General features: G+C 48.8%; 1 protein-coding gene across 1 annotated transcript; it reads right to left on the bottom strand.

The window, feature by feature from the left end:
* Positions 1-1,454: 1,454 nt before the first annotated feature.
* Positions 1,455-14,140, bottom strand: MTNR1B (melatonin receptor 1B; the record flags this gene model as incomplete). Its single annotated transcript, XM_080816365.1, is given in 4 exon segments — positions 1,455-1,671; positions 1,795-2,629; positions 13,925-14,072; positions 14,078-14,140. Coding segments are annotated over 4 exon segments (1,263 nt in total).
* Between the last annotated feature and the right edge of the window lie 7,772 nt (positions 14,141-21,912).

Genomic DNA, 21,912 nt, shown 5'->3' with positions numbered 1-21,912 from the left:
CTCAGAGGCCTTCCTGGATCGGACTCTAGACACCCAGAAACGGGATCCCAACAGGCAGGCAACAAGGGCTGAAACCCCTGAATTCCTAACAGTTTGGTAAAGGACTTCCAGGGTCAGAATCAGATTCCCAGGCCCTTCTCCGATCTCCACACTCAAAACGTTCTCAGTGGAGCCAAGAGTGCTTGCATGTTTAACAAGCTCCCGGGTGACCAGATGACTGGGCACATAACTCCATCTAAGAACTCAAATGACAAGGGGAGGGAGAGCATTCAGAACGCTAAGAGGTCAATGTTCCAGGCTCTTGGTTCTGTAAAGCAGCTAGCTGGCTGAGGTAACTTTTCTCTCTTCTTGGAACCCCTCCTGGCACCCTATGTACTTGGGGTCCTTACCCTCCTCCATTTTGTTCCTGCCACACATTCTAAGGTGGGGGCTGTGGGGCAGAAATGGGGTGCTGCCGTCAGATAGACTTGGGCTCTGTGAACTCGGAAAATCATTTAACTTCTCTGAGTTTTAGTTCCTTACTACAAATGTAGATAAAGATCCCTTTTCAAAGAGTTTTATAAGGATTACATGAGATAATATGTATCAAGCATTGACCACAGTGTCTGGTACAAAGCAAACATCAGGAGAGTGTCAGCTGACACCATTCAGTAACAGACTGTGATCTCCAAGAGGGCAGGCAACATGCCTTTTGTTTCTCCTGCTGGACCTGGTTATGGACTAGTCAGTCAAGTTCGTGGAGCTGAAGAAGGAAGCTCAATCTGTTGGTGCTGAATGAAGACCTGAGGCGTCTGCAAAATAGGTACACGTGCCCTTCCCCCACCTCCATACACCACCTTCCTCACTCGCTTCCCCCCACTTCCTGTCTTTGTGCGTCACCCCTTCTCTGCTTCAAGATTATCTCTCATTTTGTGTAGTGAGAAGAATGATACAGTTCGTGATTACTGAGGGCTAGCCCCGGGTCCGACACTGTCCTTAGCTCTTCAGCTGTATTATCCCAGCGAATCCTCACCACGGCCCTGGGAGGCACCCCCTGGCGAGATCTCCATGGCAAGGTGAGTCAGCCTGGGAAGACAGAGGTCACGGGCCTGCCTCAAGTCACACAACTTCAACATGGTGGAGAAGCCAGGCCGACTTCGTGCTCCAGACGCCCGAGGACTGTGTGTGTGTGTGCGTGTGTGTGTGCATGTGTTGGAGGTATGTGTATATGTGGCTGTGGTGGCAGGGTGTGTGTGCTTGTGTGTGCGTGCATAGGGAGATTCCCTGGGGGAGAGTGCATAACGCGTGCCCTCTGTGCCATGCCAGCCCCCTGCAACCCCCTCAGAGCTACCTAGAGCTCCCAGCACTACAGAGCTCGTGCATTCATTCTTGCCAACAGGAAGATATCCATTCCATTGCCCTTTGGGGAAGAGAGAAAAAGCAGCAAGGAGGCCCAAGTAGGAGGAGAGAGCAGCTCATAGGAAGTCATTGGCTTCTTTGACCCCAAACCTGTCCTCGTTCTGTCCCTTCCTTGGCTGACGAAGGCGCCAAGTGCCCAGCGCACTGACAGAGCATCTGCCGGAGCCGGTGCTGGGACACGCCCCCATGTAGCTATCGGCCTCCTCTGGCCAGCCTGAACCCGTGGTGCCTACAGGCTTCTTGTCCACACGATGATGTTCCACAAGCTGTATGCTGTCACGTCAACAGGACGGCGTAGCCCAGAGAGCTGCCCGATCTCCCCCCTGGGGCAGATCTCCTCCTGCCGTTTCACGAGTCTGGTGCCCAGCCGGTGATCCAGGCTAGAGAGTGTCTAACCGGACTGGGTGATGGGCATTCCCCAAAGATGGAGCTTGGCTGCCCTTGGAAGCATCCTGAACACAGCGCCAAGGGTTCCAGAGGGTCGAGACAATCCTCCTGTATTCCCTGCGGAAGTTCTGGTTCAGGAGCCCATAGACGATGGCATTAAGGCAGCTGTTGAAATAAGCCAGGAAATAGCTAGCCACGAAGAGCCCCTCTGGGACCTGGGGAGCTATTGCTTCCGGGTCGATGGCCACAGCGAGGCTGATGCCGTTCAGCGGGGCCCAGCAGATGGCGAAGACCACAAACACCACGAACATGGTCAGAAAGCTCCAGACGTTGCCAGGCTTCAGGCATGGCTTGGTCTCCGGCTTGGCCCTCCTGTGGGCCTGGAGCACCAGCACCCAGATGCGCAGGTAACAGAAGGACACGACAGCGATGGGGAGGAGGAAGTGAACGATCACCACTGCCATTGTGTACCGGGCGCTGGCCGTCTGAATGAAGGTGCAGGAGTAGATGCGCGGGTCGTATGCCAGGGACCCTGCGAAAAAGTTGGGCACCAAGGCCCCCACAGTGAGGAGCCAGATGAGGCAGACATAGAGGGACATGTGCCAGGGCCGGCAGATCTGGTGGTAGGCCACGCTGTGGCGGATGTGGCAGTAGCAGTTAATGGCAATGGCAGTGATGTTGAAGATGGAGCCAATGGCACTCAGGCCCATCACAAAGGCACTGGCCTTGCAGTGCGCCTCCCCCAGGGCCCAGCCATCTTGGAAGATGGCCGTGAGGATTAGCGGGTACGGGTACAAGGCCGCCACCAAGTCAGCCGATGCCAGACTCACCAAGAACAAATTGCCTGGAGCAGGAAAGAGGGAGCAAGAGTCAGCAAGAGACCCCACAGCTCCTAGCCTGGAGAATATTCTACTCTTATCCAGTCGCTTAAAATTAACTGTGTCACTGTTAGTATTGGGGTTGGGGACCTAGCAGCTCTTAGGGACGTGGGACTCAGGCTCAGACTGTGTTTCTTCTACACATTGTGTGGCTTGTTCCACTTACCCAAGTGTCCTAATGCCTCAAGCCTCATTTTTCTCATTTGTAGAATGGGAATAATGATTCCTACTTTATACTATAGTTGTAAGGATCAAATAATGGGGCAAAGTCCGGGGGGTACCATGGGTGCTCATGAATGATGACTGTTTCCACCATAAGCACAGATCCTCAGGAGCTTTGCATCATTGACGCTCCGGCAAGGGTTCTAAGGGAGAAGCATCTGAACATCCAGAAAGTGGCTTCACTAGCGCCGGTCCCCGCCCATACTCCCACCTTCCCACAAGTGTCTCTGGTAGTCTCCTTTTGTACCTTCTCCCGCACTGGTCAACAGGCTACTTTCTAAGTGTCTTTACCTCAGTTTTCTAAATGTGAATTGCATCTTGCAGGTGGGATCGAAGAAAGGTCTGGGAGTAGGAACCATGTGTTCTGGCGTTCGCCTGCCTGCCTCGTCTGGGGCCTACACTCACAGCCAGGTGGCCATGTTGGCGAAGAGTCCCATCCTGTGGGGTCTCGTGGCCTCCAGTGGCCTCCCTGCATTGCCCGCACCTTCTCCAGCTCTCTGAACTGCCTTCCTCCTCTGAATGCAGAGTTCTCTAGCCCGAGAGAGCCTCAGGAGCCATAGAGAGAGCCTCTGGAAACCACAACATCCATTGGTTGATATGCTTCAGGCATGTTCTGGGTCAGGATCCCTGGGAAGAGCTGGGGCTAAAGCCAAACTTAGAAATCCAATACTTCTATTTCTCAAGCATTTGGAGTCCAAAACAAACACTGACTCCTGAAGAAGGCACCAAGGGTCCAAAAGGGTGGCCAAAACAGAGCTCAGAGCACGAGAAGCTCCATCCTTGATGTGACTCGTTCCATTCACCAAGTGTACGGTTTGAGCACCTACTGCATGCCCAGGAGCTGATATCCTTTCCCGGCATGCGGTAGGTACTAGTGTCGTCTTCCAAGTCCTCTGGCCTCTTGCCATGTGGTGAAGTGCGAGCTGCCGGCCCTACAGTGGGTAGACACAGAGAGCGGATGGAATGATTGCGAGAGGGAATTCCCGAGGAGCTAAGGGTGCTCACTCCACCATGACCACGCGTGTGCTCTGTGTGCTGCAGAGGCTGATGTAACCTTCTCGGGGATGCAAAAGCAGATGGAAAGGGTCCAAAAGATGCAGCAATCAGAGAGGCAGTCTGCAGTCTGGCTTCAAAAGGGTAGGGGGAAAGGGAGGCTCAGAACCACCTGGCTGGGGTTCCCCCCGCCCCGAGTCAGACCTTCAGGTGAGGAAAACTCCACTATTACAGTTATAAACCCACAAGGCAGAGAAAGGGCTGCTTCCGGGCTTCCCCTGTTCCCACCCACATTCATTCAGCACACCTCAAAGAAAATTCCACAGGATGCACTCCATGTGGGTATGGGAACATGGAAGACCCCCAGGCAGCCTTCGTTTGGATGATTAAAATGCTTACAAGGTGGTGAGCTCTCCTGTCTCTCCAGACATTCACAGAGAGATGGGATGTATAGCGGACCGGCCTCCGCTTGAGTTGCTGGATTCCTTCTCCTTCCACTCTGTTAGGGATCTACTTACTCAGTGGGGTGAAACCCCCTCACATTCTTTCTGCCTGGTACAGCCTGACAAGAAATGCACATCTGAGGACCTGCTACAGGGGCGGAGGGGGTCCCCTCCTTTTCCATTTAATTCCCAGTTTTGTTTGCGTTCTCCATTGGTGGATGTCAGCCTCTGACTCTCCTAGGCAGACCTCACCTGGTCTCAAGACGGCAGGCATTTCCCCTCTCCGAGTTCTTAGTCTCGGCTGCATCCGTTGTCCTTGTCTCTTCCCAGAATCCTAAGTGTCTTTTTGGCATTGGGAGGTGGTGCTGGAAGGTGGGATGACCCAGGGAATCTGCTTTGCAGCTTTGAAGTTGGGCAACTTCCTGAAACTTCTTTCTCCATGACTGTTCCTTTACCGGTTCCCTCCTGTTCTTTGGAGGCCCTCCTTCCTTTTCTTTACACACACTGGGTTGCTTCTGGGAAGAACATCGCTTCTCTCTGACACAGGAATATTGGTCCCTGCAGGGCCCTCTGGGCTCCCAGTAGAGCCGCAAACAAGCTTTTGGCACTTGCAAGCACGTGCGGAGAGTCAAGGGCTGCTGGGAGCTGCTGCCAGCTCAGCCAGCTGTTTCCCCCCGAAAGCCAGTCAAGCTCCCCCGTGTTAATGTGGCTCATCCCCTAATAATGCCCCGGAGGCTGGCGAACAGCTTGTAAATAGTGGGAAGAACACATTCAACTCCACAGAGAGAGTGATTCAATTACTCTCCCCTATTACTCGGGCTGTTCCTAAAAGGCTGAAATCAACCAGTTCCTGCCGTAGGTTCACCCGCCCAGACGTCGTACTGTCTCCCAGATATCTTGACATCATTCCAAATTAGGCAAATAAAATTCTTGTTTTGTCTCCCGTCTGTAAGAAGCCAGGTCCTGTCTGGATGGTAGTCAAGGGAGACCTAGTCGTCTATCCGTCTCTTCTCCAGACAGGTGAGAAATCCATCAGGACACACACAGCACCGCTCATCCCGCTCTGCGCAGGCGTCTAATGAATATTCATATCACACATCCTGGCGTGTCTTCTTTCCATCTGCCTCCACCAGACAGGGTGTGTGAGTGGAGACAGACTTCGACAGCAGGGCTTTGTTCACTAATATGGAATTCCCTTTTAACAATCATACGAAAAGCACATCCCTCCACAATCCACTCCCTCCTTGCTTCCTCTTCCCTTTTTTCCAGGAAATCTATTTCTTTTTTTTTTTTTTTAAGATTTTAAAATTTATTTATTTGACAGAGAGAGAGATCACAAGTAGACAGAGAGGCAGGCAGAGAGAGAGGGGGAAGCAGGCTCCTTGCTGAGCTGAGAGCCCAGTGCAGGACTCCATCCCAGGACCCTGAGATCATGACCTGAGCCAAAGATGCTTAACCGACTGAGTCACCCAGCTGCCCCAAGAAATCTATTTCTTAAGAAGGATCTGGTAACTTGGGGGAAAAAAAGCCAGCAAGCCTTGAGTGATCAAGTCTTCATCAGATAGGAGAGTTCCAGAAGGTCAAGCCACCTCTATCCCTTGCCCCTCCTCCCTGTGACCACCCAACAGGCCCAAAGAGCTTGTTAAATTTAAATTGTCCTTGGTCACTGAGCTAAAAGCCAGTGTAGAAATAGATAGTCATGGAGTCATTTCCTCAACAGATATTTCTGAGTATCTACTAGGGAAGAGCTTTGCCTTTGCTAAGGCCGAGGGAAGCATGGCGAGTGAGAGAGGCATGCTCCCTCCACTTACAAAGCTGGTGGTCTTAGAGAAGAAAATAAAAAATAAAAATAAGATGTGCAAAGGTTAAAATAGGGAATTCAACAGAGAAGCTATCATTTCTAACAGGGCTAAATTTCCTGTGCCTTGAGGCTTTTTTCCATCCTTTACCTAGTCAAGCATACAATACACTTACTGAGCGCCTACCCCATCTGTCTTGCAGGGCACAGGGATGGGTCAAAGACATGGCCCCCCTGGGGAGATGCCAACAGGGCTGTTGGGCTGAGAAACAGAGAAATAGCAGCCAGACAGCACTTCAGTGTGCTGGGAGCCAAGAGGGAGCCCAGGATAAGGGAGCAGTGAGGAAGAGCTAAGATGGCCTGGGGATGCTGGCCAGGCAAAAAGGAGCTGAAGAAAATCACAAAGACCTTTGCCACTGTCCTGCTTCCTTCCTAGAATGGCTGTTTTCCTCAAAAGGGATTTGTATGGGAAATGAAGGACATAGGAAACACTAGTAGTCTCGAAATGAATGCGAAATATTTTCATCAGTTACTTTTTGGAGATAAGCATTGGAAATCACTAGGCATATTATTTGTTAAAAACCTGATTTCCTTACAAATAGTTAAACAAGGCACTTTTATATTAAAGTAAGCTCCTAATTTCATTCCCAAGTTCCTTGAGGGCAGAGATTGTTTTCCACTAAAATCACATTATTTTTGAAAATCTTAGAGAGTGTGGATGAATCATATAAGGGGCAAGTTGAAATGTAACTGTGCTTTAATTAAAAACAGAGGCCTGCTAAGTAAGTTCATCGTGTAAACAAAAGCAGGATGGGGGTGTTTCAACCACTTAAAAGAAGAGAACATATTTAAGAGCATAAGCATCTATTTTTTTTTTTTAACTGAGATGCCTATTACAAAACATCCTTCCATAAGCATCACCAGAGATCATTTGGAAACTCTTTCGATAGCATTTTATTACTTCAATTACACTTAACACTCACAACAAAACCACAATTGGTATAGCACCTTCAAGTTTATAATGTGCCTTTACATAAATTGACTCAATTGTATCTCAAAAGAATCCTTTAAGGTTGATTGCGTGATTTCCATTTCTAGAAACTGGCACTCAGGTTATGTGACTTGCCCAGGGCCATAACGGTGAAAGAGTGAGAAAGAAGAGAAACAGGAGGAAATCAGGAAAAAGAAATGTCAAGGGCAACCAAAGTGAGAAAGAACAGGAAAGCAAGCCCATTTAACCCGGCAGTTAGGAAGTCAGAAGTGATATTCGCAAGGGCATGGTTCTGTCCAATGTTGGAGGATAAACTTTAGTACTGTGGGTTGTTCTCCCAATCGGCTTTGGCTTTAAGAGAAGAACGAAATGGAGTGATACTTGCAAAAGGATATCCCTTTGATGGGGGGTTGTACAGGGTTTTTTTCTTTTCTCTTTCTTCTAAATGGGAGGGATTTTATCTGGCATGTAATGAGCACACAGTAATAGCAGCTATTTTTTATTACTGCTGCTTTTATATTATTAGTGGTGTCGAAAGAACAAGAAAGAGACTCCAAACATTGGACTACAGTCCCTGAGAGATAAGACAGGAGAAGTCATAGTGTGGGGAGGACAGTGACGGGCGGGAACTCCCTAAGCACCGGGGACTCCCAATTCTCAACTCCCTAAATTCGACTCTTTCAACAAGAAGTATTTTAAATCGTAAGACCTAATCCAGGCATTGGTATGTCCAGAGTTTTGTGATGTATCGTGCTAAATACAGACCCACAATTTCGGGGGTGGGGGTGGGGAATAAAGCAGTCAAACACGAAAGTTTTCATACCCCTGGGCTACTGAGAGCTACACGGGAGGAATTAAAGAGGATTATGAGCTTTCCTGATTGTTTAGCTAAAGACATAATTATGGGATTTAAAATGTGTTCGTCTTTGCTTGGTGAAGAGATAAGAAAGTATTCAGAGCAGAAACCCGAAGTTGGAGAGCTCAAGTCACATCAGGGAGGGAGTCCAAGTTTAAGCCCAGTTTGGTGTTCAGCTGATAATAGGCACTCCAAACCTCTGCAGGCTGGGCGGGTCAAAAGACACCCGTCACCAAGCGGCGTCTCCATGAGTGGTCGGAAGCAGCATAAAACCGGTCTGAAGTGGGTTCCACCTTACCCTACAACGCCTGGAGCGCAGGGACTGTGGATCTATTAAGTATTTCCTCCAAGCCTTCCAACAGCCTTTATCTGGAACTAGTCTATCTACTCATTCATCATCTACACCCTCAGTCAGCAAGTGGGGGTAAAAGGTGGGCTCAGCTCCCCCCTGACTGGGGATGCAAAACACCTGTCAGGCTGAAAATGCCAATCAGGAAGCCTCCAGTGCAGTCCCTATTTCTGGTTAAAAGATGGCACGGACTGAGCATCAGTGGGTACCCGGAGGACAGGGCAGACTCTAGAGGAGGACCTGTATGTTCAACAACCAAATCCTCCACGTTTTCCTGGGCAATTCCAATGTCAATGTCATATCCCTTCTCTTTACCTATCACCCAACTGTCCTAGATATGGATTCGTGTCCACTCATTCACAACTCCTCCCAGACAGCCCGGGAAATCAGGCACTGTGCCCATAGGCCAGGAATATCCGATACCCTTTGGGCTTTCCCCCCTGTTAATGGAGATTACCTGGACCTTCCAGTAAGGACATGTTTCTCTCAGCTCTCTTCTGGGCGGCCAACTGTCTGGATGGTGAAGGTAATGGCTGGAGGCTCACATTCTATGGGCAGCCCGATGGGGGCCAATCTCAGGACAGATCAGCAGGGGGCAAACTCCCTAAAGAGGCAGGGAGGGGCACCTGGGTGGCTCAGTGGGTTAAAGCCTCTGCCTTCAGCTCAGGTCATGATCCCAGGGTCCTCGGATGGAGCCCCGCATCGGGCTCTCTGCTCAGCAGGGAGTCTGCTTCCTCCTCTCTCTCTCTCTGCCTGCCTCTCTGCCAACTTGTGATCTCTGTCTGTCAAATAAATAAATAAAAATCTTAAAAAAAAAAAAAAAGAGGCAGGGAGGCACAATCTGGGGGAGGCCAGGCGGCGTTGGAGACCGCTAGCCACACAGGAGCAGCGGGAGCAGGCACACCTCTGAGCAGATGGTGCCAGTCAGCCTCTAAGGACAAGAGTGAGGTGGACTATGGGCTTTACGTGCTGGAAGCCATTCAGTTCCACAAAACCTCTACTGGTGGCAGGAGCAGGGCTGAGTGCTGTAACTGAGTCCGCCCCACCTTGTGACACAAAATTTATTCCTTCTGTCTCACTGCTCTCCTGATGTCTTGTCCATTTTCAGTTCGTTTCAACAGACAGGCGTTTATGTCTTACTGTGTACTCAGCTCTCTGGACAGAAAGGGAATACAAGTCTCAGCTCTCAACAGATTCGCAGTGCCCTGGGGAGAGCGGGACATGGACAACAGCACGGCGACGTGGGTTCTGTCTGGGGAGGGCATGTGGCAGCCAGAGGAGGGAGACCAGCCCCACACCCTGCTTGGTATTAATAAGCAACATCAACCACCACAGAGGGGAGCTGAAGAGGGGTCTGAAGGAGAAGTTCGCTGGCAGAAAAGAGGCAGGGAGCTCCCCAAGATGAGGCAGTGCATAGGAGTCTGGCGGCATGGGAGCAGCAGTGGCTCACAAGCAGGATGAGAGGAGGGAGGCGAGGCTGTCTTGTTAGACGGGTTAGAGGGAGAAGGGCTGTGTGGGCAGAGTCTGATGCTCTACAGACAGGGCAGCCACCGATGGGATGGCATGCTTCTGCCAGCAGGGTCAGCCATCGGAGGAGGGAGCCTGGAAATCTGTCTGGACACTATGGACATAATTTGTTCCAGAGATGGTGAGCATGGGGTGTGACTGGTAGGCTCAGTTGGTTAAGTGTCTGCCTTTGGCTCAGATCATGATCCCATCGAGTCCCACATCAGGCTCCCTGCTCAGCGGGGAGTCTGCTTCTCCCTCTCCCTCTGCTGCTCCTCTATTTGTGCTCTCTCTTTCTCTCTGTGTCAAATAATTTTTTTTTTAAAGATGATGAACGTGTAAAATGAGGCAGTGAGAGGAGGGAGGGCAGGAAAGGGGAATATTGAGAAATATTAGAAGACAAAAATCATGGGCGCTTGGGGAATGAAGGAACCAGGAACGACACAGAGATTAGGTGTCTGGGAGAGGAAAAGAAGGAGATCCAAAAAACTAGCATGAGTTAAGCTGAAGGAATGGAAGTTTTCAAGGAGGGAGTAGGCTTGAGAGTCACACACTGCACAGGGGGGCATCTCAGAGGCCAGTCTCCAGACCCTGAAGAGGAAATGGGAAGCTAGGAGGTAGCCAGTGCGTGGAAATTGATGTCTGGCTGTGAAGGGAAGGAGAGAGGAATGATGAATTCAGAAACAGGCATAAAATCAGGGCACCTGAATGGCTCAGTCAGTTAAGCGGCTACCTTTCTGCTCGCTCCAGTTGTGATCTCAGGGTCCTGGGATAGAGTCCCACATCAGGCTCCCTGCTCAGCGGGGAGCCTGCTTTTCCCTCTCCCCCTCGCTCTCCTCCACCACCAACTCCTTCTCCACCCTGCTGCCCTGTGCTCCCTAGCTAGTGCTCTCTCTCTCAAATAAATAAATAAATAAATAAAATCTAAAAAAAAAAAAAAAAGACATAGAGGCACCTAGGTGGCTCAGTGGGTTAAGACTCTGCCTTCAGTTCAGATCATGATCTCAGGGTCCTGAGATCAAGCCCCGCATCAGACCCTCTGCTCAGCAGGGAACCTGCTTCCCCCTCTCTCTCTGCCTGCCTCTCTGTCTGCTTGTGATCTCTTGTCAAATAAATAAATAAAATCTTTAAAAAAAAAAAGAACATAAAATCAAGGGAAGATTTTTTTTTTTCCTAACACCGAAGACCCTTGTCTGTACATGCCTGCATGTGTGGGTGCATGTATGGGCTAAAGGGAAAGAGACAAACACTGAAAACACAGAAGAGGGAGAAAGAACTTGATGGGGGAAGGTTCCAGAAAAGCAGAGAAAGGAAGAGATGAAAACTGAAAACACAGAGATTATTATTGGCAAAGTCTAGACCAAGGCAAGCATGGCCATGTCAGGCACAGGAAATGTCCTCAGATGGCATCAGAAGAGCCCTAACTAGGACAGGTCCCCAGGAAGCATGCACTCAAGTGTGAAATGCATACATAGTCTTACCTTCTAAGTTGGGTCAGTGTTCTGAATCTGTCTCCCACCTTCCCTCCATCCTTCCCTCTCTTTCTCTAGTGCCATCTCTGAAAAAGTCAACCCAACACATGCAGCCAGGGGGGCTCCAGCAGTGTGGTCCTGGGAAAAAAGGACAATTCAGCTAACTACTCAACCTGCTCTCAGGATCACCACTGTCATGGATGATAAAAAGAGCTGTCCTTGTAGTAGTCACGTGAAGGATATGGATATCTGCTAAGAAAGGTCTATGATCTTAATATGGGCTGTGTGCCTTGGTTACGGGACCTATAAGTGTTCTCATCGCCACGGTCCTATCTTCTTAATAGCAGTGAATTAAGGAACCAGACTTAATTATAGAAAGGTCTGAGATGAGGGTTTCTTTTTCTTTTTATTATTATTATGTTCAATTAGCCAGCGCATAGTACATCATTAGTGGCTGATGTAGTGTTGAACGATTCATTAGTTGCGTACAACACCCAGCGCTCATCACCACACGTGCCCTCCTTAATACCCATCATCCGGTGACCCCAACCCCCCATCCTCCCTCCCTTCTGTAACCCTCAGTTTGGTTCCTGGAGTCCAGAGTCTGAGATGAGGGTTTCTTAAAGTCACCCTAAACTCTCAGTAGAGAGACTCAATTCCTAGAGGAATGAGGGCAAATTCCAAGTGCCGTCAGTTTTTAAGCACCTTCTGAAATCTCACTGTGCCAAGGGTTAACGGAAGTCAATAGCAGATTTTTCAAGACTGTTACCAATAAAGCCAGTGCTCAAATAAAAGCTGGTTAAATTGCGCGGCTGGAGCAGACACCAGCATATTAGGAATTCATGTCATTTAGCTATGGTGTTACATTTGCTTCTGGTGCTGGGCTGTAGCCTACTCAACAGAGCAAAGGAAGGAGAGAACAGGGAATGGGCCGCCAACTGAACACCCAGTACCCATCCCCAGCCATGCTCCCCAAATCAGTAAGGTTTCTGTGAGCCCCGCTAGGAGAGCGGAAGAGGCCGGCCCTCCTTGGGACGAGGACAGGGAGAAGATGCCCGTCTGCTTCATGTAAAAGGAAGCGGCAATCCCCCTACTCAGCCACCCCTCCAACCTCAGGCAGCTCGAAGTACTGACCTGGGACCAATAGCCCGCCCCACCGGGTTAGTCAGGGAGAGAGCTGGCTAGGACTCAGAACCTGGAGGGCCCAGTCCTGCCCTTCCTGCCTCCGTGCAGGAGATGCATGTTTGTGGCCGCTGCAAAGGGACGGTGCAATCAAAATATCAAATACAACTCTTCCCCCAGCATGACTCGCTCTTTCCTAACATATAAGCTTTTCGTCAAAGGACATGACAGTATCTTGAAAAAGGTATTCCAGACGATTCTAACCATCACTACTGAAATGACTGAGTGAGAAAGCTTATTTCTACTTAACGTGTTGTTTCCCATATTATAAACAGAAGCTCCTACTTTTATTTTTTGTGTGTTCTGTAGATAAAAATACTGGAGCCAGAGAGCCACACAAAATATATATACCCATTTACTGCAACTGGCCTTTCTGGATGGTCTGGCTCCTTAGAAAAGCATGGTTAAAGGACACGCCTGGCTTTCTGCTGTTGTCTTTTCATTGTAATTCACTCAAATTTGAGTAACGCCCAGATTAGGAAATTACAAATTGACAACCAGGCCGTGAGCTTTCCCTGCGGAAATGGTCAGCAGGCTCCAATGACCTCTCGGGGTCAGAGTTCAGAGTTCCCCCTGGTTTTGTTCTCTTGCAGACCTAAGGAATGCCTGCACCCCAAGTCATCCTCCCATCCCTACATTTTCTCCCCCCCTGCCCACCCTTAATTACTCCCTCTAGGTCCCTCCCTACTGGTCAGGGCACACTTGGGGATGGCAAGAACTCCCCGCACTGCTGCGACATCGCGCTCCCTCCAAATTTTCCCTCCAGGAAAAACTGAAACGAGAGTGAACAGAAGGGAACACATACCTTTCCCTATTGCAACACTACTTTGCCGAATCGCTGTTTTAACCTTCATTTAATCCCACGAATTCCCTATCTGTAGAAAAGAACACGTTATCCCACAGTAATGTAGTTCACCCAAGCAGAGCCTGCAGATTTCTGCAACTGCACTCTCTGGCTTGGAAATAGGTCTTCAGATGACCTGGAGAGAAGTTTCTGACACAAAACTTCCGCACCCCCCACCCCACCCCCGGGCTTCCTTGTCTCACCACCCACTGCAGGGGAGGGAGAGAGGTGTTAAAAATCCCGAGATTCTTGGGGTCGCATACAGGCAGCCTCCGGATCCGCACAAACTGGAGAGCCCTGCATGACAGAAGCTTCCAGCCGCGTGGGTCCCCACAGAGCGCGGGCCCGCCGAAAAGTGCGCAAGAAAACCTTTGCTCAGTTCACGCGGCACAGATGTGCCCAGTGCGCTCCAGGCAGCGGCGAGAGGTGGGCGCCAGAACTGCACGTCGGGGAAAGGCAGCAGCTCCCCCAGCTTTTGAACACAGGGCTCAACTTGGGGACGAGGTTAGAGAAAAGGGAACGGGGCTCCGGGGACCGATGAAGGGGTGAGGATGGAGACCCGACTTCAGGGAAGGGTCCGCCCCAGCCGCGGGCGTGGCGCTCACCCGCGTTCCGCAGCTTGCGGTTCCTGAGCCCCGAGAGGATGACCCGGAGGTTGCCCACGACGTCCCCCGCGGTGCTGACGATGAGCACCGCAGACAAAGTGGGCGCCACCCAGGGAGGACAAGCAGTCCCGGAGGGCCGCGCCTCCCCCTCCATCCCGGGCGCCCGGCCAGCTCGCCCGCCTCGCCGCAGTTGGAGAAAGAGCCGTTCTCCAGCATCCTGGACCGTCTGGCGCCGGGCGCCAGCCACCGCGCCACGCGCTGTCACCCACTGGAGGGAGCGCGATGTCGCGGCGGCACCGGGAGTTCTTGCCACCCCCAAGTGTGCTCTGACCAGTAGGGAGGGGCCTAGAGGGAGTAATTAAGCGTGGGCACGGGGCGGAGAAAATGTAGAAATGGGAGGAGGACTTGGTGTGTAGGCATTGCCAAAAGGAGTGCATCCATCCCTCTCCTTCCCTTGGGGGCCCCGCTCAGGGGCACCTGAGTCCCAGAGCCCAGAACTGCTTGGCCCTGTTCAGGCCTCAATTCCTGAGCGCAACTCCACACTCAGATCCCAGATTCCCTTCTACCCTCCACCCCCAAAAGAAGCTGTACCCAGGAAAGGACAGCCAAATTTGCGGATTGGAGAAGGTGCTGGTGGTGGGGACCTGCGGACCTGTTGTCCCAAGGGCCAGGTTTGAGGCCCCCACGGTGTGTGTGTGTGGGGGGGGTGCTTAGCTCCAAAGAAAAAGCAGTCCCCAGGGTAAGGGGACAGATCCCAGGGCAAAGTGGGGTAGAGGGTTACATTCCCAGAAGCAGCAGAAGAAAAGCAAACCCCTGCTATTTATTGAGCACTTGTTGTTTACCCTGGGAGACGTTGATGATGACTCTGCCCTGTCCTTTTTATAAAGCCAAGACATCTATTAATATAGGAACATCTATTTAAATATGACAATACTTAAATAGATGCATGGTTGATGCTGGGGGTTATTATAATTTGGTTTTGGACGGCTTTTGAACAAAGAGTGAAATATGACTCCTGGAAAGGAGGAACTTAGATGCCCTTTATTTAAAATGTTTGAGCACTTTCTCTGATAACAGCAACAGCTAACCTCTTCCAAGGGTGAATTTTACGCCAAGTGCCGCCAGTGCCTTTCACATCACTGGAACCACTAAAATCAAAATGATGGACAATTTTAAATTTGAGGAGGCCACGAAGCATCTGGATACATTGCTTCCGTGAGTATGCAAAATGGTCCAGCCACTTGAAAGAGCTGGTTGGTAGTTTCTTAAAGAGTTAAACATACACCATCCTACAACCAGAAATGAGACAAATGAAACATATGTCCACAGAAAAGACTTGTGCGGAATGCCCAGGGCAGCCTTATGGATAGTAGCCCAATCTGGGAAACAGCCCAAATATCCAGGAATAGGTAAACAAATTGTGATATACTCCTACAGGGAATACCACCTGGCAGTAAAAACTGCTGAGCCACACAACAAAAAATACTTCGTTGAACAAACGAAGCCAGACCCAAAAGAGTATATACCATACAATTCATTTATATGAAGTCAAAAAGTGGGGAAAAAATTAATCTATGGTGATAGAAAATTAGAACAATGGTTGACCATGGGGGTGAGGATGGACCAGGACAGAGAGCAAAATAAATTTCTGGGGTGTTATTTGCATGTTGTTTTATATAAATATGGTATGTGTATTTCATATAAATCATACTCTCCCACTTGTGTCCTATCCCAGCTCCCAAGAAACAAAAACAAAGGAAGAGCGCAGTAGAAAGGAGTGATGATTCCGGAGAAGGATGTGAGAGTTGGAGAACAGCCTTCCTGAGAAGTGAGCCCATCTCCAGCCCAGGGAAGGAAGAGCCGGGAGAGGCTTCGTCCCTACGGTAGAAGGGAAGCAGAAGCTGGGGATAGATTCAACGAGTTTCTAGACTGGGACGAACAAATGAGGCAGCTGCCTTGCGTCTGCTTTAATCTCAAGGAGTTTGAGCCTACCTCATTGGCCTGGACTGGGGGAAAGAATGTGGGAGGTCTGAAGACAGGAGAAGGTACGATAGGTCGTTTCAGAAAATAGGTACACTGACGAGGATCGGAGACAGGTTTGTGAGGAGAAGGAGTACCCCTGAGCGGCTTCAGATCGTAGCTTTAAGGGAAGACAGTCAGCCTCATGGTGTGCTTGTTAATCAGCTCCTTGGATCTGCTCAGGACAGGCACTGAGGAGGTAGGGGGAGGATCTTCAGCTAGGTTCTGGGTTTGCTGGGAAGCAGTAAATAACAGAAGGAAGTGCGATTCGTGATGGGAAGATGGATCCCAGGAGCTACAGTATATGAGGGATGCTGGGAAAATGAGAGCGGGTTGATGGGCCGTGAGACAGAGATGGGATCAAGGGCTCAGAGGGGCTGAATTCAAAGACTTGTGGTGGGTGAATTTGAACAAGTAGGCTGTGCTATTGAGAGAGTGACTACTTTGAAACTCGTCTTGAGGTTTCTGAGGAGTGCAGCTTCTTTCTGTTGAAGGGAGGGCTCTGAGTGGGATGACGGGAGTGGGTCACCAGAGGAAGGCGAGGGAATGTTAGCTGGAAATGAGAAGGTCAAGGAACTGAGAAACCCAGGCATGGGTATTGTGGCGGTGAGAGAAAAGAGAAACTGAGTCAGGGGGCGAGTTCCAGTGAGTGGAGAGGAATGACCAGCCAGTTGGTGAGAGAGATGCAGGCAAGAGGAGGAGAAAAGACAGCAGGATGGTGGGAAAATGTCAGAGGCTGTTTTCAAAGAAGGGGCAACCTTCCTTGTTCAGACAATGCAATATTATTCCTCCCTAAAAAGAAATGCTCCAAAAAAGCCACAAAAAGATATAGAAGAACCTTAACTACATATTCCTAAGGGAAAGAAGTCAACCAAAAAAGGCTACATACAATATGATTCCAACCACGCAACATTTTGGAAAAGGCAAAACTACGGAGACAGTAAAAAGATCAGTGGTTGCTGGAGATTAGGGGAGATAGATGAACAGGCAGAACACAAAGGATAGTTAGGGCAGTGAAACAACTCTGTATGATACTGTATGGTGAACTGGTGTCATTATACATTTGTTCAAATCATACAACACCAAGAGTGAACCCTAATGTAAACCACGGGCTTTGGGGGATGATAATGTGTCAATCAGTGTAAGTTCATCAATTGCAACAAACTTACCACTCTGGAGAGGAAGCGGATATTGACAATGGGGGAAGTCATGCATATACAGGCAACATATGGGAACTCTTTGTACTTTCCTCTCAATTTTGCTGCGAACCTAAAACTGCTCTAAAAAATAGTCCATTTAAAAGGGGAGGAAAGGGAAAGAAGGAACGTTGTTGCCAGGGACGGTGAAAATGCCCCCAGGGATCATACAACTTCAGCCGAAATAGAATCCACGCCACTTAAGAGCAACAAGACCAACTAAAGCGAACCCAGAGAGCAAAATCCCAACAGTACAGAGGTTGCAGCTAGGACACCCACGGTGATGGAGGGGGGTGCCCTGATTTAAGAGAGAGGGTATCACATTGCAGAAACTGAGAAGACATCCAGAAGGAGTGAACTCAGGGCAGAGAGGCTAGACGGGGCTGGAGAATTTGGCAGGAACAGGACCAGGTAAGCATCAAAGCCAGGAATTCAAGACTCTGGATTTTCCCCTTGCAGAGGAGTCTGTTGAGGAGTGAGACATTTCTCTGCGCTCTGCCCTCCTTTGCGGGCTGCCCTTCCAAGGCAGAGTGGATGTCTGCCGCAAAACAGTTCCCACGCCGACTCCCTGGAGGGTAGACGAGCTGTGATTGCTTCAGCTTTCCATGCTGATGGCCTCTAAATGTGAGCAGATTCTTTTCACAATAGGTGAAATCCACAGTGGCTGCCAACAGTGAAATGAAACTATATGGGAGGGAAAATCAAACCCTGGAGGAGGAAGGGGAGAGAAACAAAGGAGAGAGGTTCAAGATTCCTAGCTGGTTTCTCAACCAAATACATCAACATGCTGAACACCTATGGAGAGTTCTAGTGTTACAAAAGTGAGCAGGACTTGTGTCCCTTACACCTGCCTCCAAGTCCAAATGCAAATCAAAATATGCTCAAAGCAGCCCAGCCTCCCGCAGCCCACCAATAATACCTTTCAATCTGGATAACCAGATTGAGGCCATCTCGTGTCCCCTTTCAACAGCTCAGTGAGACTGGGAGGCAGGTATTATGGGTCCAGCTGGAAAAGAGAGGAACAGGCTCTCAGAGTGATAAGTCGCTTGCCAAGGCTGGTGGCCCATGAGTGGCCAAGATGAGTCTCTAAACCAGCTGTCTAACAGAATCCGTTTCTTTTACTGAATTATAACGGTTTTTCCTCCCTCAGTATGAAATAGACAAAGACTGTAATCAAATTTTTCTGTAGGTCATCAGTTTGCCATGGGAGTAAAGCAACCACTTGCCCTTTTAATAATACTATACACACTATGATAGCAGCCCCAGCTAATAGGGAGTGTTTGCCGGAAACACGAGTCATATGGATTCCTCATTTAACTCTCACACCTCTATGAGATGGATACTTATTGCTATGTATGCACTGTGAAGGAGCGGAGACTCAGAGAGGTTAAGCAACTGGCCTCACGTTGCCCAGCTAGTGGATCTAAGAGTTAAAATTAGGATCGAGGCTGATTCGAACACCAGGTGCAGTCTTGCTATGCCTTCAGGGAATATTAAAACCTCTGGACTGTTCTCCCCCTCAAGAGAAGGATGGGGAAGCTTGATGTCATTGGGCAGTTGAACCTTGGGAGAGAATAGATCTGTCGGTTTTGAAAAAGATGGGTTTTGTATAGATCACTTAGAAGATAAACCACCGTCTAGCATCGGGAAGCTGCCCTGTCTTTTCCTGACGAAGAATAGTCTGGAAAGGAGATATTGTGCAACAAAAAAGTATAAAAGAAACAACAACAACAAAAACCATCCTCTGGGCAATCTTTGTCCTGTTACCCAGCATGCAGAACCAGTAGGGGACCCAGTGACCTCACAGGGCCAGGAAGGGTCAGAGCCTCAAATTCTCTCTACTTCTGGTTCCACAATCTTTACCTTTTCTGACTTTCTCATTCCCTTCAGAGGAAACCTCAGAGTGAGAGTTAGTGCCCTGGTTATTTCAGATGTGAACCTGATCTAATAGTTCAATGCTCAAGCAGAAGGGGCTGACCCTTTCCTCAGAATCTGCTGAACAGCAGTTTAGGGCTTTTTTATTATTGTACCTGTCCAGAATAGATTATTTAAGGGGAAAATTTATATATATATATATATATATATATACACACATATATATATAATATATGCAACATTATATATATATTTATATATACAGTTAAAATAGTTTTTTGCTTTATTAGAAGTTTTTTATTGTTGGTTTACAGTTTACCAGAACAGTATACTTTCCTAGTAATTGCATAATGTAATTATATTTTATATAAAATATATATTATATATCACATATAATATATAATTTATAATTATACTGTATAAATTTAAATTAATATAAATTATATATAGTATATGTAATATAATACATAACATATAACATATATTATTATATAAAATATAAAATAGATAATATATCATATTATCTATTATATAATTACATAATTATAAGCTGCAAATCATAAGAAAGGTTCAGGGGTAACAGCTGCACCAACGTTGTGATGGTTTTAACTTTTATAGAGGAAATTTATTTTGGAATCTTAGTGCTTGTTTTTAAAACCTGGGGATGAGGGGACCCAGTCATGGGGAAATCAGTCCAAAGACAAGCTGTTTGGAAAGGGAGGTTCTGGCCAGACCAATCTGGTCCAGGGGCCAATGGGCACTGTGTCCCTGGGGTAGAGGGCACTACACATGGTCCTGGAGCCTCAGCTAGATGGGATATGTAACCAGCTTCCTGCCTCTCGGGAGCACGTTCATTACCAAGAATACCCAGTGCCCCGACGACATGCTGGTATCAGCCCAAGCAGTCTCTGGGGAAGAGGCCTCTGTCCCCTCGGTCAATAACGTTGCACTTTTGTTGTTAAGGCCGATAAGTAATAAACTCGGCCTAGGACAGAATTTTATTTATTTGTTTTTTGTTTATTTATGTATTTATTTATTAGAGATGGAGTGGAGAGAGGCAGAGGGTGAGGAAGAGAGAGAATCTTTTTTTAAGACTTTATTTCATTATATTTTTATTTATTTATTTTTATTTTTTTATTGAGGTGGAGGGGGGAGAGGCAGAGGGCAAAGGAGAAAGAATCTTTTTTTTTTCCCTAAGACTTTATTTATTTATTTTACAGAGAGAGTCACAGTGAGAGAGGGAACACAAGCAGGGGGAGTGGGAGAGGGAGAAGCAGCCCTCCGGGCGAGCAGGGAGCTGGATGCGAGGCTTGAATGGACCTGAGTTGAAGGCAGATGCCCAATGCAGGTGTCTGAAAGAGAGAATCTCAAGCAGGCTCCACGGCCAGCATGGAGCCCATTACAGGGCTTGATCTCACAACCTTGAGATCATGACCTGAGCTGAAATCAAGAGTCAGACACTTAACGGACAGAGCCACCACCCAGGTGCCCCAGGGCAGAATTCTAAACACGAGTGATTCATTCTGGATTCTTCTCGTGGCGGCCTAACTAAAGCTATTTTTTTTTTTTCTAACCAAGCTAATTGGCCAGGACCGGGCTTGGCCTGGTCCCCACACTCATGTCCACATCCACCCTGAAGAGTCTTTATCACAGGTTTGAGTCTGTTGCTCTGCTTGGAGGACTAGTTCCTGATAATGCCCTGTGGGAACGCCTGTACCTTTGACCCCAAAGCCACCTTTCCCGGCAGCTTTGCGAGGCCCAAGGAAGGTGTGGATTTGATGTGGAAAGCCGGCTGGTCCGTAGGGCCCATCAACACCTGTGCCATCAGGAAGGAGCTGGGACATTGCCACCCACTAATCGGCTGGCTGACTCCCTCAAAGCCGACATTGAAGGTATGGATGGTTAGATGTGCAAAATAGTCCATCCTCAGAGCAGACCGGCCTCTTCTCCATCCAGGGCCCGGGACTTCCCAGCCCAGAAAAGCATTTCATCCAACATGCCTGTGGTCCACCCACCCCAGCCTCCATTCCCACCCACAGGATCCTCCTGGCCTCCAGGACCTACCTTCACCATTAGGAGGAAGCAAAACGAGGTTGGATCTCTTGTGGGGTCCCCAGACCAGCCATGGGCACTCTCTCCCATACCTCTTCTTTTTCCTTCTGCACCCATGATCCCTGGGCAGGCTTCATGGACTACTGACCACTGTTTGTTGAGCACATCCGGTGACATGTTACTACTTCCTCTGCGTTGCCTCAAGACAATCCTCGAAGGTCAATAAAGTCACGATCCTTATCTTACAGTTGAGGAACCGGGCATAGAGACATTAACTGACTTTCCCAAGGCCAGAGAGCTAAGAAGGGGGTTTGTCTGATGGCTCTTGACCATGACTGTCTTCCTGGTAGTAACATCTCTGAGATACACGATGTAGTAGTTAACACTGAAGCCAGATTACTAGTTGTGTGACCCTGGGCCCCCTGCTTAACCTCCCTGTTCCTTAGTTCCTTCATGGGCAAAATAGGGATAATAATACTGAAATCACAAAGATGTTGTGAGGATGAAATGAAGCAAGATAGTGCCTGGTTCATAAGTTAGCACTAAGTATATTTCGGGTATTATTGTTCTGTCTTCAAGGGCATTCACATCTATATCTCACTGCTTCCTCAGATACAGAGACAGGAACGTTCTCATTTTACACTCCTGGAGAGGAGTTGGCCTGCCCAGCCCTTGACAGCTGGTGGGGAAGCCAGGGGCAAAACCAGATTTCCAGACCCTTCCACTGGACCTCTCCTTTCTCACCTTCGGGAGCGCACCGAGATGGGTGGCCTACTCTGAGTTCAAAAACATCTCCTCAGAATCCAACATGTGAGTCTGCTATGTGCCAGGTTCACAAGATAACCA

The sequence above is a fragment of the Martes martes genome (genome assembly GCF_963455335.1).
Source record: "Martes martes genome assembly, chromosome: 10".
Lineage (NCBI taxonomy): Eukaryota > Metazoa > Chordata > Mammalia > Carnivora > Mustelidae > Martes > Martes martes.
Note: the sequence above shows the minus strand (reverse complement) of the source record. Positions and strands in the feature narration are given on the sequence as shown.